The sequence below is a fragment of the Balaenoptera physalus genome, assembly GCF_965194825.1.
Source record: "Balaenoptera physalus genome assembly, chromosome: 5".
NCBI lineage: Eukaryota > Metazoa > Chordata > Mammalia > Artiodactyla > Balaenopteridae > Balaenoptera > Balaenoptera physalus.
The window spans coordinates 116,734,498-116,749,302 of record NC_138884.1 but is presented as its reverse complement, the minus strand read 5'-3'; the positions used below and the strand labels follow the sequence as shown (position 1 = coordinate 116,749,302).

Sequence of the window (14,805 nt, the reverse complement as noted above, 5' to 3'; positions counted from 1 at the left end):
ACTTATTTTGAATCTAATTTCAAAAAGGAAAATATTATTCAAAGCTGAATTTACACTTTAAAGAAAGTGTTTTCCATTTTTGCCTCCCTAGTTTGTTATACACGTATTTATTTAATTTTTCTTGACTCCTCTGTCTTTGAAAATGACAAATATTTTCAAGATTTTCTTAAATAGATTCTGAGATGTAGTTTGTTCATAGACACAACTGAAACATATTATTTGGGGCTGATGATAATTTTGGTTTCTCAGGACTTAATTTTCCTTTAGATTTTATTTTAGTCTACTAGGAATGAAAGCATTTTGCTGGCCAACTCTTGGTTTCTGAGCACTTTCTAAGAGCATCTGCTGTTCCCCTGGTTAGCGTTTTTTTTTTTTTTTTTTTTTTAAGTTTTTCCGTGAGACATGAACCTGTCAAGAACTTCCCTTTTGCTTTTCAGAATTTTAGGATTTCATCTTCAGTTCGGTAAGATCCCTTATAGTTCCGAGTGAAATTTAATTTATGGTACTTTGTTTAGTTATTTAAGCCTTCTCCTACAACTTTGGATGTGACGGCAAGTATTATTTCAAGTGTTTAAGGATTGTTATGTCAGTGTATATTTCTCAGATTTTATATTTGGAGGATTGTCAGTACCTTCACCAAGTCCTGGTAGTATTTTTTTGTTGTTGTTAATATTTTAATAGGAAAAAGTAAAGATACTAGATTCTTCTTTTGTTCTTGCTTTAAATACAATGTTTTATCAATCTGGCTACTCTCTACCTCACTTGGGTATAGGATCAAGATTCTGTGAGATTCTGCCTAATTTAAGCAGTGTTTATTCATTCAAACATGGCTTCAGTTATTTTTTATATACTTTATAGGATAGTTTTTTTTTTTTTCTTTTTGCATGGCAATTTGGATATGTTTGATTGAAAGGTAACCTTGAAATGAAATCACTTGGTGAAAATCTTTAAGTTAACTTTATTATAAGATTGATGGTAGAAAGTCCGAGATTAGTAACAAAGAACAAACTGATTAATCCTTATCCTCTTGCCATTTCAATAAGCTTTCTTATTTGTGTTAGAAATAATGAGTTCATAAGTAATAGAGTGCCTTAAAGTATAGTCTGATGCTTCCTTTTCAGACAGTTTTTTTAATACAGAACGGTAAATTAGAAACAAGAACTGGCTTAATTTATTTTAAAGTGTCTTTGATCAGTAAGTTGGATTATGAATACTTAGTCTGATAATGGCAGATTTTAAAAATACTATTTGAATATAGGATTAATCGTTTCTTATCCCCCACCCCTCTTTGTTCCATGACCTGTTTAGATTGCCACAAAGGAGCCATTGAATCCCATTAAACAAGATGTAAAGGATGGCAAGCTTCGCTACGTGGCAAATATCTTTCCTCACAAGGGTTATATATGGAATTATGGTGCCCTCCCTCAGGTAACATTTTTGTTATAATGGTAAAACTTCTCTATCTTCTGAAAAAATTGCCTTGTAAATCCTGTGAACTACTTGAATTTAAATTGGTTCTGAGGACATGTCAGTGTGAGAGATTTGTGAATATAAATTTTTTTAATGTGGAATTTTATTGTATCAGTAAATTTTTTTTTCAAAGTATATATATGTCTGTACTCAAGTTCTTAGAGTTAGGTATATAGAACAATCACATTTGGCATTTTGAATGCATTTCTTTTTCTGGGCTTGGCTATTAAGAGTTGGTAAAAATGTTTTATCTCCTTTATCTGCAGTCATTTCTTTGGATATGACAAGTTATGGTTTTATATACATTCATATATGACAGCATGAATTTTGTTTTTTAAATTTTAACAGATGAACCTTTTAAATTGTTACCTCTTTCAGAACTCATTGTGAATTGACTAAAGCAACTTAATTATATACTATTATGAATTTATAATTTTTAAGTGGGAAGCAATGGAAACAATGACTAAGTAATGGTAAAGCAGCATTCCTATTAGAGAGTAACACTATTTGCTTTTCTTCCTTTCTTCTCCCTTTTTGTTTTCTTCTCATGTTTCCTCACTCCTGGGAAGTGGTAACTCCTTCCAGATAATTTAGTGAGTAAAACTCAGAATATGCAGATTCAGAAGTCTAGGTTTGGGGACATAGAGAAGCATCTGCCTTTATGTTTATAAAAGCCATTAGAGCATCTGTCTATCTGAATATTTAATTTTGATTATTTAAATTTTATTTATTAATTTTAATATTTTGCATGAAATTCCAAGATGCTTTTTGGAAAATATCTGAGAAAAGGAGGTCTTGCTTTATCCAACTCAGAGAAACAGCTGCCCATGTAGAATAAACATTCACAGGAAAAGAAAAAAGAAAAATGTTTTCTAAAGAGTCAGGCTGTCTTTGATGCAGTTAGACCACCCAAGTAGATACATTCTTGGTTAAAACAGGCATTTCTGACATGGTGTGCTAAGAATGAGGATGTCTGTTGAAACCAAGAAGGCAGGTTTTCTGACTCCCCAGGTGCCTAAGTAGACATCCTGTTTGACCTAGCAGTGAAAGAGCAAGAATATTTTTGTTAAGCTTGGGGGATAGGTCTGTACGAGAAGACATAGATGAGGGGAAGGCCAAAGAAGCCATTGAATTAGAGAAAGACAAAAACAGAGCCATAAAAAGTATGTATTTGTTTATTTCATTAAACATTTATTAAGGATTTATGTGCTAAGCTGTGTATTAGGTGTTGGGTAAACAAAGAAAAATGAGAGATATGTATAAGGTCAAGGCAGCATAATAAGTGACTAAGAATGTTGATTTTGGATCCAGCTTGCCACTTCCTAGTGATGTGACCTTGGGCAAGTTCCTTTGTCTTTCGGTACCTCACCCTCTTTATCTGTAAAATAGAGATGATAAAGTACCTACTGCACATGGTCCTGCTGAGGTTAAATGAGTTATTGCCCGTTTATGTTAGAATAGCACCTAATAGATAGTGATCACATTATTATTACTGTTGGTACTTTTATTATTATATGGTCTTTATATAGTCTCTTGGGGGTGGGTGATCATCAACTAAACCAGCGGTTACAGTGGAGCAGTGCTTACTGCTATTATATTGGTCTGTTAGGTGCAGTGGTTCTTCTATTAGAGCAGAGTTCGACTGAAGCTGGCTCTTTGCCCCCTGCCTTCACCACTGCCTACCGAAATTTTATACTCCACCTAGTATCCAAAATACCATTTTGCCCATAAGAGAACCTTTTAATGGTTTCCTATTGCTAAAAGGATAAAATAAAAAGTTCCTAACATGGCTCCTCAGCCCTTCATGATGTGGCCCTGCTTCTCCAGCCTCGTTTTGCAACCTTTGTCCTTCCTCACTTCCATCCCACCACAGCAGCTTCTTCAGTGTTTCGAGTGCCCCTTGGCGTTTCCACACCAGCCCTTCCTTCACAGAGCTGTTTATTCATTCTATACACATTTTTGGAGTATCTAACGTTTGCCAGGCCATGTTCTAAGTACTGGAGGTAAAGCAGTGATAAAAGGGACAAAAATTCTTCTGGGACTTTTATTCTGGGTAGAGAGACAGACAAAAAAAAAAGTAAAAATGTACAGTACATCAGATAGTGGTAAGCGTGTTAGAGAAAAATAAAGCAGGGAATGGGGCTGGGGTGTGTTGGGATTGTTGCAGTTTACACAGGGAGAAGGCCTCAGTGAGGTGGTATTATCTGGGGGGCAGACCTGAAGAAAGTGGGAAGGTGATTATCTTAGTAAAGACCTGAGGAAGTGAGGGCCATCCAGGGCCGTCTAGGGGAATTCATCAAGAAACAAGTATAAAGGTCCCGAGGTAGAAGGAGGCCTCGAGTGCCTGAGTAACAGAAAGGAGGCCAGTGTGGCTAGAATGGAAGTGAGGAAGAGGAAATAGACCTGTATTCTCTCTGCTGTTTTCAACCAGAGATCTTTACTATCTTTTTACACCCAAACTGACGTTGTAGCGTGTGTGTGTATGTGTGTGTGAGTCTTCAGCAGAAGAATGTACTATAGACTGCGTAGAAGTGAAACACCAAACAAAAATAGCTACATAGACTCATGTTTATAAAAAGTTGAAATTCGGCCAGTTGTTGATGGGCAAGGTACTGTACCCAATATCTCTTTGCTTCCTTGTCGACGTTAAGACAGGGTGAGCCTGTTAAAATGAAAGCCAGCCCCCGGTTCCATTTATGTTTTTGATCTCGTGTCTAGCTTCTCTTGCTCCCTCACCTCCACACTGGCCTTCTCACGACTGCTCGATACTCCAGGCACACTCCTGCCTCAGGCTGTCACACTTACTGTGTCCTCCAGCCCGGGACACTCTTTCCCAGTGGTCTCATGTCCTGCCTCCTTAAATGTCTGCTGATCAGTTACCTCCTTCATGATGTCTGCCCAGAACATCCTTTACAGTTTTAACCCACGTACTCCCATTCCTCCTTCCATACTTTATTTTTTTTCCCTTTTCCATTAAGCGAACCAACTTCGGACATGCTATATAACTTAGTTATTTATTATGTTTATTGTTAATATCTTTTAGCTAGAATGCAGTCTCCGTGAGGGCAGGGATTCTGTCTGTTTTGTTCACTGATGTCTTCCAGCTGCCCAGCTTAGTGTCTGGCACCAAGTAGGTGATCAATAAATATTTTGGGATGAATGAATCCATGAATGCACGGTATATGTTGCATTTGCTTCGTAGGCACGTGTGGGTAATTGGATTTTGCTGTTCTCTTACGATTTGTCTTGTAACAGCAGGAAGTTTCTGCAGAGCAGTTACCAAGCCAACCACGCTTGGAAGAACATTTAAGCAGCAGAATACTGTTTAAGTAGCAGCCTCTCCATTTAGCTTGTGATCCGTCTGTGCGCCCTCATTTCAGACCTTCATCTGCCTAGACAGTTTAACCCTGATAACTTCCCTTGCACCAGCAATAATGCCTTCCTCAAAGTTTGAGTTTGGACTGGGCAAGAATCATCTTTGTTTGTCTCCCCCCGATTGTTCATATTTCCCACATATTATTCAAGTGTAATAACTTTCTGCGTAAATATTTAGAGGACCTGTCTGAATAATGTTAAAAGGACTAGAATCACTAACTTCAAGATTTCTTCAGTCTCAATGTAATATCATTGTATTTATTACTTTGAACTTCGTTATAAATTTGGTTCAAGGACCCCAAGTTTCATTTAGTACCGCTTCTTAGCTTTAACCTGGGACCAGTGACTAAATGTCTCTAGGCCTATTTGTTCATCTGTATCATCCTGCTACCTACCCCACAAGGTTATTGTGGATATTGAATGAGATGATCAAAGCAAGTTTAGCCCCGTAGTGAGTGTTCAATAGTATTGTCTTGGTGATGACACTGTTGCCACTGATTGATATTAGCTGCTAATAGTAAGTAGCTTTTGCTCCAAATTGAAGCTGGTGAAGTTCAGGTAGTGGTTGAGTAGATCTTACTTCCTTTGACTTGATGATAGGAATTCTGATTGATCAGGAAGGAGTTCTCAAGAAGCATCTGTATACCCAGCTCTGTACCATTCAGTGATTTTTTTGGAGAGACTGAAGCACCAGCTCATGGTGATTACAGATGTATTGGTTAATATTTATAAGATTGTAAGGTAATGATCTCAAAACTTTCATGAGGATGAGTAAGGTTTGTTTTAGGCTAGATCAATAATCTGTGTATTCTGATTTTTTTTCATAGCTTTATAGCCATCCTTTGTATGAGTTTAGCATTATTTGTATTCCTCTTGATTGGTTTTTAAACCCTTTTTAAAGCTTTTCGTGGGTCCCTGCTAAAATTTTTCTATATACTTAACATATATACATATATACTACTAAGTATATGCCTGTGAGTCAGATTGCTAAGTTCTGAGTTACATACCTATTTACTTTACAAGGTATTCCCAAATTGTTTACAAAAGGAGTTGTAATAATAATACTCCTACCAGTAGTAGTAGGGTTCCAGGTTTCTTACATCATTACCAGTATTTAGCATTATCAGATTTTTAAGTTTTTGAAATAGCATCTCATTTTGGTTTTAATTTGTATTTCTCTGATCAGACTGGGTATCTTTTCATATATTTGTAAGTCATTCATATTTCCTCTTTGAATTACCTGTTCCTGTCTTTGACCCATTTTGTATTGCATTGCTCTTTTTCTTATTTAACTGTAGAAGTTACTTCTAAATTCTGGATCTAATCTTTTGTCACTTTTGTGAAACAAATATTAAGATTTGGAATTTCCTCTTCTGGATATTTCTTTTCTAGCCTGACTGTGCTTTTCTAGTTGTTTCTCTGCCTAGTTAGACACTTAAAGCTTCACTCGAGGGCATAAAGTTTTAACTTTGTCAAGATTTCCTCTCCTAGTGATTGTTTGAAATTATACTATATTTTTAAGTTAAGTTAGAAGTCATTTAGTATGACTCTCTTTTTGTAGTAAAAAACTGAGCCCTAAGGTATAGAGTGTTAAAGGCAGGACTAGAAATAGAAAGAAATAGTATGGTATTTTTTTCTGGTGAGGGAAATCATGAACCACTGGCCCTAAAATTGACAGCATTGTTATAGCTTAAGAATTTTGCCTGTATGTACTTATTTCCTCAAGAGAAGGAACTAAATCGATAGGTAATTTTGAAAGTGGAGTTTCTGAAGGGAATGTAGACCAATGAACCTCAAAAAACAGAAACACTCACAAAAACCCAATGGAATACAACTTATATGAAGACAGTTTTTGTGTCAGTACAAGAAAGGACTTTTGTAAATATTAAATCTGACCAAAATGGGCTAATTTATCTCATGAATTTGTGAGCTTCCTGTTCACTGGTAGTATTTATGTGGATTATGAATGACCACTAACAACCATAGAATTCAGGGCTAGAATGTATCCAGCAATTGTCTTATTTAAGCCATCCTTTTTATAGGTGAGGAAACTGAGGTCTGAATGTTTTGGCCAAGGTAGTTTGTGGCTAAAAACTATCTTCCTGCAGGCCAGAGTGACTTCTAGCTTATCACATTTGTTCCCTTCTGAGAGTGGGAGTGAGGTTAAGGAAGGTTCAAGAAAGGATTCCTGCATTAGGAAGGAAGAACCTCTCAGATATTTTCTGATTCTGCCTCTGGGTTTTCTAATTCCACTTATACTTCACTTCCATCTTGGTTTCTCCAGCACATTAAGATTAATTTTGTAGCATTGTGACACATACTACACCATTTATCAACATGGTGTTCTTCAGGGTATTGACTGTGTCCTGTTGGTTTCTGTTCCTAACTCCTGGTTGAGAGTAGGTAATCAATAAATATTAACTCAATGAATGGATGCCTGGTAATAGAAAACAAGAAGCAGTAAGGGCAACAGTAGGAAAATATACTTAGGAGATTCTGAGAGTAAGAGAATTTAAAAGAAGAGACTCATGAATAAGGTTATATCTGAAAGTAATTGCCATTCAATTACCAAATATTTGTTATCAAAATCTGGGCATCGTAACATAATTTTTAATAGCATGTGTTCTAATCCCATTGCCACCATTTAGAATCTGAGCTTGGCAAGTGTAAACTCTGTGCTGCAGTTTACTTATCTGTACAATGGGGTGAATAATGGTACATTCTTCATGGGATACATGTATGTATATATATGTGTGTGTATATCACTGGGAAGGTATCTCTCACCTATAACCAATATGTAAGGTTAACAGTTATTTCTATTATCCTTATATTTTATTAGTAATATTAGTATTTGGGGGTAATGAAATGTTGTTAGTCGTGGTTTACTGATTTTGCTTTCTGGTAAGGATGGGTCAGTTTATTCCTGAATATGCTATAATTATGATCAGAAGGGAAATACTAGAGTTTATCTAGGGTTTAGCTGTAAATAGGGTTCATTTTAAATTATCTGTATAAAATTAGAGGAGCCAAGCTTGGATAATCTGAAATTCTAGGTAACATTCTTGAGATGACACAGTCTCTGCACATCTTATAAATCTGAGAGAAATAATTTCAAGGAACTTCTACAGTTCCATTTAGAATCAGTTAATTATGGAGCTTTTGGGGAACAATAGTGCCTAAGGGATATTTAAACTTGATAACAAATTTCCGTTATGCTGTTCATTTATAAAAATACTCAATGTATATAGTTTATAGCCAACAGGGTATAATCTTTTCAGTAAACTGAAGAGTTGACATCTTTTCATGGTTTTGTCAAGTTTTCGAGATTTGATGACAAAGGTAGAGGATTTTTAAAATGGAATGAAATGGGACAAAAATGGGTTTTTCTTTCGTAGATACTTGTTCTTTGGTTTATGAAGGGAAAACTGGGTTTGTTCTAGTAGAAGTTACTTAGAGTATAGGAAGTTTATTTTCAAACCTGGAAAGCCAGACCCAATGCTGTTCCATGTCAAAGGAAGCAGTGAGTAGTGGAAGCAGCAGTCCAGACAGTTAGTGGAAACAAGGGCACAGACAACGGGGACACCCGAACTGAAGCTCTAAATATAAGTGAGCATGAATTTAGACACTGACTGAACTTGGAAGAAGAGTGTGTTTGTAAATGCCACCCACTTTCAGACGTGATTATACAGACAAATGAGAGACAGAAGGGAGGAAATAGTATGAATCTGTTTTAATTATTATGATGCTTAGGGATGTACTGGCATGTTGGCATTGAGCCTATTTAATTTCTGAGAATTTTCCCCTCGGCTTATGGCTATCTGTAAAACTTTGTGGACATGTGGAAAGATTAAGATATATTATAGAGTGTATTAACCTATATTCCACCCACGCCCTTCTGTTTTTTAGACTTGGGAAGATCCCCATCGAAAAGATAAGAGCACAGACTGCTGTGGAGATAATGATCCTATTGATGTTTGTGAAATAGGCTCAAAGGTTTGTTTCATAGGCTGTTATTCTAACATATGTTCAACTTTATTCATGCCATAAAATTTCAGTTCTCTTTGGAAGGCACCGATTCTTCAACTCTTCAAAGTTCTAGCCTATTTATCCCTCTGATATCAGTTCTTTTTTGTATCTTTACTTCCTTCTCTTAAACTAGGGGTTGGTAAACTATAGCTGGTGGCCAGTCAAATCCAGCTCGCCACCTGTTTTTATAAATGACACAGCTCCAGCCGTTCATTTACGTATGGTCTTCGGCTGCTTTTGCACCACAGCAGCAGTTGAGTGTAGCAGAGACCGTACAGTCCGCGATGTCTAAATATTTACTCTCTGACCTTTTACAGAATAAGTTTGCTGAGTCCTGTCTTCATCGTCCTTGCCCATTATCCAGACAGGAAGTTCAACACTGGTGAAAGCCAGCTGGAACTCTTTTTTTGTGCCTGCTTCCAGGCTGCCGGGTCCCACTGGGGACAAACAAAACCTGAGCTTTCATAGGTTACTGCTACCCATAGAATACTGTGTGTCTTTGCTCGCATTCTTCCTTTCTCCTATTTTCTACTGCACTTATTGCCAATATTTATTGTTCTCTGCAGACATTAAACTCCTTGTACTTTGTTCTCACTCCCAGCAGAACATGTTGCCTTTAATTTTGTAGAGCTCGTAGAAACCAGCATGTAGGAACCCCCTAACTTTCCCCGTTAGAGTACCAGACACCTGTGCCTGCAAACACTCCTTCCCTTCCTTCTGTTACTATGAGACCAGGGCGTCCCCCTGTGCTCTAGATCATGTCCCTTCTTGCCTCTTGAGTGACACTATTTTCTTAGCTCTTCTCTGTCCTGTATTTACAACTTCTCTTTCTTTATTGGCTTCCTCCCATATGCCTCCTCTCTTTTTTCTTTTCATAGGAAGACTTGTAAATAGAGTAAACACTGACCTCTGTCTCCTCCTTCCCACTTAATCTTCAACCTATTTCAAAATTTTTTCCATCCCCCCCATTATTTCAGTGAAACTGCTCTTACTAAGGTTACTGGTAACTTTCTTTTAGCCAAATCCAACTGGCCTGTTTCACAGGTTTTGTCTAACTTGAATTTACTTTAGTATTTTATACCTTTAACCTCATCTTCCTTCTTCAAACAGTCTCTTTGCTTGGCTTTGATTATATCATAATATCTTGGATATCCTCTAATTCTCGTTCCTCCTGGGTTTCTTTTGCAAGCTCCTTTCTTCTGCCTGCTCCTTGAGCATTGCTTCGCTTGAGGGTTGTGCCCTGGTTCACCTCTTCTTCACTTTGTGTGGAGACTCCCTTGGTGATCCAGTCCCAAGCATTCATGGTTTTGCTCTCAAATTAATGTCCAGCTCAGACCTACGTTCTCAACTACCTACACCTACACTTGGGTGTCTCCCAGGCACCTCAAACTCATCGTGTCCGGAACTGAATTCATTGTTTCCTCCTGTCCACACGAAGGACATCTCTCCTCCTTTCCTCCTCACCTCCAGGTTCTTGAGCCAGAAACTGAGGGGTCATCCTTGATCATCCTTTGCTTCTCTTTATCCTATTAGTCATGAAGTACTGATTCTGTGTTCTAAATGGCCTTTACATCTCTTTCTTTCCATTGTCACTGCAGCCAGCTTTGTCTAGTCCTCAATTATATTGCATTTGAATTATTCCTACTACTGACCAGTTTCCTTGCCGAGTCTTATTTTCCCTCCTGCTTCCAGATTCCTTTCCGGCTCTACTCTTTTTTAGTCCCTGTCCCCTCCTTTTCTGACTTCCTCTCCTGCCACTGTTCGTCTGCAGCTGTACCGAACTTCCAATTCCTATAATGTATCTGCCGTCCCTCATGTACAGGCCTTCACACAAGCTATTCCCTTTATGTGGAATGGAACATTCTCTTCCTTCACTTTATTTTACTTTCCCCTTCTTTTCACTTTACCTCCCCCTGCTCATCCTTCGGATCTCAGCTATAATATCACTTCCTCTCAGAAGTCTCCCTTTACCCTCCGTACACTAACATACCTGCTCTTTGGTCTGTGCTTCCTCAGTACCAATAGTGCTGTGTTTTTTGTCTAATTGTCTCCTCCGAGATGGCAGTGAGCTCTGTGAGGATGGGACTCACCGTTACAGTGTGTAACTCAGTGCCTGGCACAGGGCGTGTGCTTAATGTAAGACGTTCCAAATGCAATCATTACTTGAGTCATATTCTTCTAGCTGAGATTAAATCGGTTTTCTCTGGAAACTCATATTAGCACTTTTAGGTTTCCAGAATGTTATTCAGTGAATAGTGTCCTCTGATTCTTTGTCACTTTGTTTATTTACTATGTTCTTCTGTTACTCTTCTTTTTTCTTTCTCATCTTCTTCCTCATTCTCCTTTCTTATTCCTCCTCCTTTCCTCCTCTTCTTCATCCTCTTCTTGAACTTTCTGTTCCTTCTTTTTTTGCTTTTTCTCCTTCTATTCTTCCACTTCCTTCTTTTTTTCTTCCTTGTACTTTTATTCTCCTCCACCCGCCCCCCCGCCCCAGCTTCTTTTCCTTCCCCCTGTCTCTTACTCCTTTCCTGCAGGGGAGATTCCCATCCAACTTACATTTCTAGTTTACACCCAGATAAGGACAAATAGGGGCTAGAGTTCATGCTTGTGTGACTCTATAATTCCTTTATCTCTCCAGCAGAAATATGGCCAAATTGTTTGCTTTATTTTAAATTTAAGCTATAGTTTACAAATTTATTTTTTGGCCTTTGTTCTCCAGAGGGGGTAGTGAAGTGTGTATAAAATGAATAGATTGAAGGAAGAATATAAATATTTCAATGAGTACCTCCTTTGTGCCAGATGCTGTGCTATATACTTTGGGTCACTTTCCTGTGTCTTATTTTATGATAAGAACAGTCACTAAATTAAATAACATTACATCGATGGAAAGGTTATATAGTAGAAAACCCTAATTCTTTTTATTTTATTGAAGTATAGTTGATTTACAATATTTTGTGTTAATTTCTGCTGTACAGCAAAGTGATTCAGCTATACATATATATACATTCTTTCTCATATTCTTTTCCATTATGGTTTATCACATATATTGAATATAGTTCCCAATGCTATGCAGTAGGACCTTGTTGTTTATCCATTCTATATATAATAGCCTGCATCTGATAATCCCCAAATCCCTATCCATCCCTCCCTACCACCCCTACCCCTTGGCAACCACAAGTCTGTTCTCTGTGTCTGTGAGTCTGTTTCTGTTTCGTAGGTAAGTTCATTTGTGTCATATTTTAGATCCCACATATAACAGATCATATGGTATTTGTCTTTCTCTTTCTGACTTACTTCAGTTAGTATGATAATCTCTAAGTCCATCCATGTTGTTGCAAATGGCATTATTTCATTCTTTTTTATGGCTGAGTAATATTCCATTGTATATATGTGCCACATCTTCTTTATCCATTCATCTGTCAGTGGACATTTAGGCTGCTTCCATGTCTTGGCTATTGTAAATAGTGCTGCCATGAACATAGGGGTGCATATATCTTTTGGAAATTACAGTTTCATCTGGGTATATGCCCAGGAGTGGGATTGCTGGATCATATGGCAACTCTATTTTTAGCTTTTTGAGGAATCTGCCTACTGTTTTCCATAGTGGCTGCATCAACGAACATTCCCACCAACAATGTAGGAAGGTTCCTTAGAAAACTCTTATTCTGAAGGTGTAATCCTTGGGGCCACTCAGTTTATATTAAGTGCAGATTATTAAATTAATTTAAATCCTTATGCAGATATTAAGTGTAAGTGAAAAGATTAAATGAAAGTATCTTATTTTCACTGATGTAAAAATTTGTCAGTGAGCACGTAATTAATGAGATTGGTAACTGGAAATCATGAAAATCTCAGTACCTGATAAATTGATTTGACTTAGTAACACTAAGTCATTATTGACAAAACAAGGGAATCTAAGAAAACTTGATATACAGGCTTTTAAATAAACATATCAAAGTCACTAAATATGTGGAATAAAATTAAACGTTTTAAATGTAAGTGATTTGTAACCAGGTATACATCATTAATCTTGAAAGCATACTTTTGTATGCAGAGAGCAGTCCCTGGTTGACAGCCAGCAAGTTTAGGGGGACCTCAGTCCTACAATTGCAAAGAATTGCATTTAAATGGGTTCTTCCTTAGAACCTTCAGATCAGAGCCTAGCCTGGCCAACACCTTGATTTTGGCCTTGTCAGGCCATAAGCAGAGAATCTAGCTGTGTTGTGCCTAAACTCCTGACCCATGGAAACTGTGAGACAATGTACACTATTTTAAGCCTTTAGATTTATAATAACTTGTTACACTATAGTAAAAACCTAATACACAGGATAACAGGCTTTAAGCAGTTTTACTTTCCATAGTTTTTTATATTGATTGGGTCCACTTGAAGGTTTACCTCATTCTTCAAATTCTAAATCAGCATAGAAGTTTTGTTGTAGACCACTATTACATTCTGCTCATTCCAGGTTCCCAGGAGTTAGCAGTTGACAAGTGTGAGCAGATAAGTACAGGTAGAGCCCAGAGAGAAAAAATACTAATATCTGTGGAAGACCTCTTGTGTTCTAGTTCATTCATCTGTTGTTTCCTTTGCTCTTTATCTTTACATCAAGGAGTAAGTCATGTGATCTCCATTTTACTGTGGAGAAACCAAGTCCTAAACTATTGTGTGAAGTAGTTGGCCTCAGTCACCTCTAGGAATGGTGGAGGAAGAATTTGACCCCATATATTTGTGACTTAAAAATCCTATCTTTTGAAATATTTTTATAATAGCTAGAAAAGTCTGTAGTAACCCTAGTCTGATTCTGCCTGAAATCTTTGAGGCATCCCTACGTTCTTGTTTCAGAATGTCAACTCATTTTTGAAACATGGTCAACTGTATGATTCCCAAGGAATTAGTAACAGAATCTGCTGTGTACATTAATTTCCTCGCAGGGTAGACTGAGAGTTTTATAATGGAACTGAGGCAATAGGTTTTATCTTATATCCAAAGCAATTTATTCATTTAGTTAATGAGGCCCGAAAAAATATTTAGTAAATGTGAAGTAAGTACTTAATCGCCATCTAAACAATAGGCCTTTGTTGGGACTACGCTCCTTTATCTTGTGCCGGGCTATGCCTGGCTAGTCCTTAAATCATCTATAAGGAACATCATAGAAGAAAGCCTCTTTTAACACCACATATGTAAATGGGCAAAGGAAAAGGAGCAGAGTCCTGGAAGTTGTTAATAGACTTAGAATCACAGATACAGAAATTTTTAAAGTTAAGTTCTTTGAGAAGTGTTATTCATTTGGTATCTAACATTATGTGTTCTGCAAAATTTGTTGAATTGCTTTAGACTGAATTGAATTGTGGGGTATTCAGAAGAATTTTACCATTTGTTTTTAAGCATCTTATCCTGAGTTTTTGGTTTGATTGAGAGAGTTTCCTTTCCAGTTTTTAAAGTGTAATTGCAAGGCAGTGGTTTGTCTAATCCCTTTCTGTTGCTTATGAGATCAGAGGGCGTTTATCATTCTGATGAAACTTGATAATTCCCAGACATGCTTCCTGCTTGCCCTTGTAACCATACAAGTCTCAAATCTGCTCTTATGTTGTATGAAATTGCAAAGTAAATTAATTCTTGTGAATAAAAATAAAACAATTTAGAAGGTGCCTATAAAAACTATATATGATTCCCAGTAATTCTGATAGACAGCCCTGTCACCAAAGTCTAGTGCAGGCTCCTCAGCTTCGGCACTATTGACATTTTGGGTGGATGATACTGTAATAGGAGACTGTCCAGTGCAGCTTCCCTGGCCTCTTCCCCGCCAATATGCTAATAATACCCCCCAAGTTGTGACCACCCAAAATGTCCCCAGGCATTGCCACATGTCCTCTAGAGGGCAAAATTGCCTCTGGCTGAGAAGCAGTGATGCAGTTCATCACTGAGTTAACCAA

At 37.3% G+C, this 14,805-nt stretch overlaps 1 protein-coding gene across 7 annotated transcripts in view; it reads left to right on the top strand.

Moving 5' to 3' along the window:
* Nucleotides 1-14,805, top strand: part of PPA2 (inorganic pyrophosphatase 2) — an 89,837-nt gene that overhangs the window by 24,432 nt on the left and 50,600 nt on the right. For 5 of the 7 annotated variants that reach the window (XR_014263923.1, XM_082462937.1, XM_082462935.1 and 2 more), the window contains 2 exons: nucleotides 1,309-1,428; nucleotides 8,752-8,838. Coding sequence is in view for 6 of the 7 variants with exons in the window: in XM_082462937.1 (XP_082319063.1) it covers nucleotides 1,309-1,428; nucleotides 8,752-8,838 (207 nt within the window). In the remaining variant the exon portion in view is untranslated. The remainder of the gene's footprint in view (nucleotides 1-1,308; nucleotides 1,429-8,751; nucleotides 8,839-14,805) is intronic. The other 2 variants (XM_082462939.1, XM_082462938.1) reach the window with 1 other exon arrangement.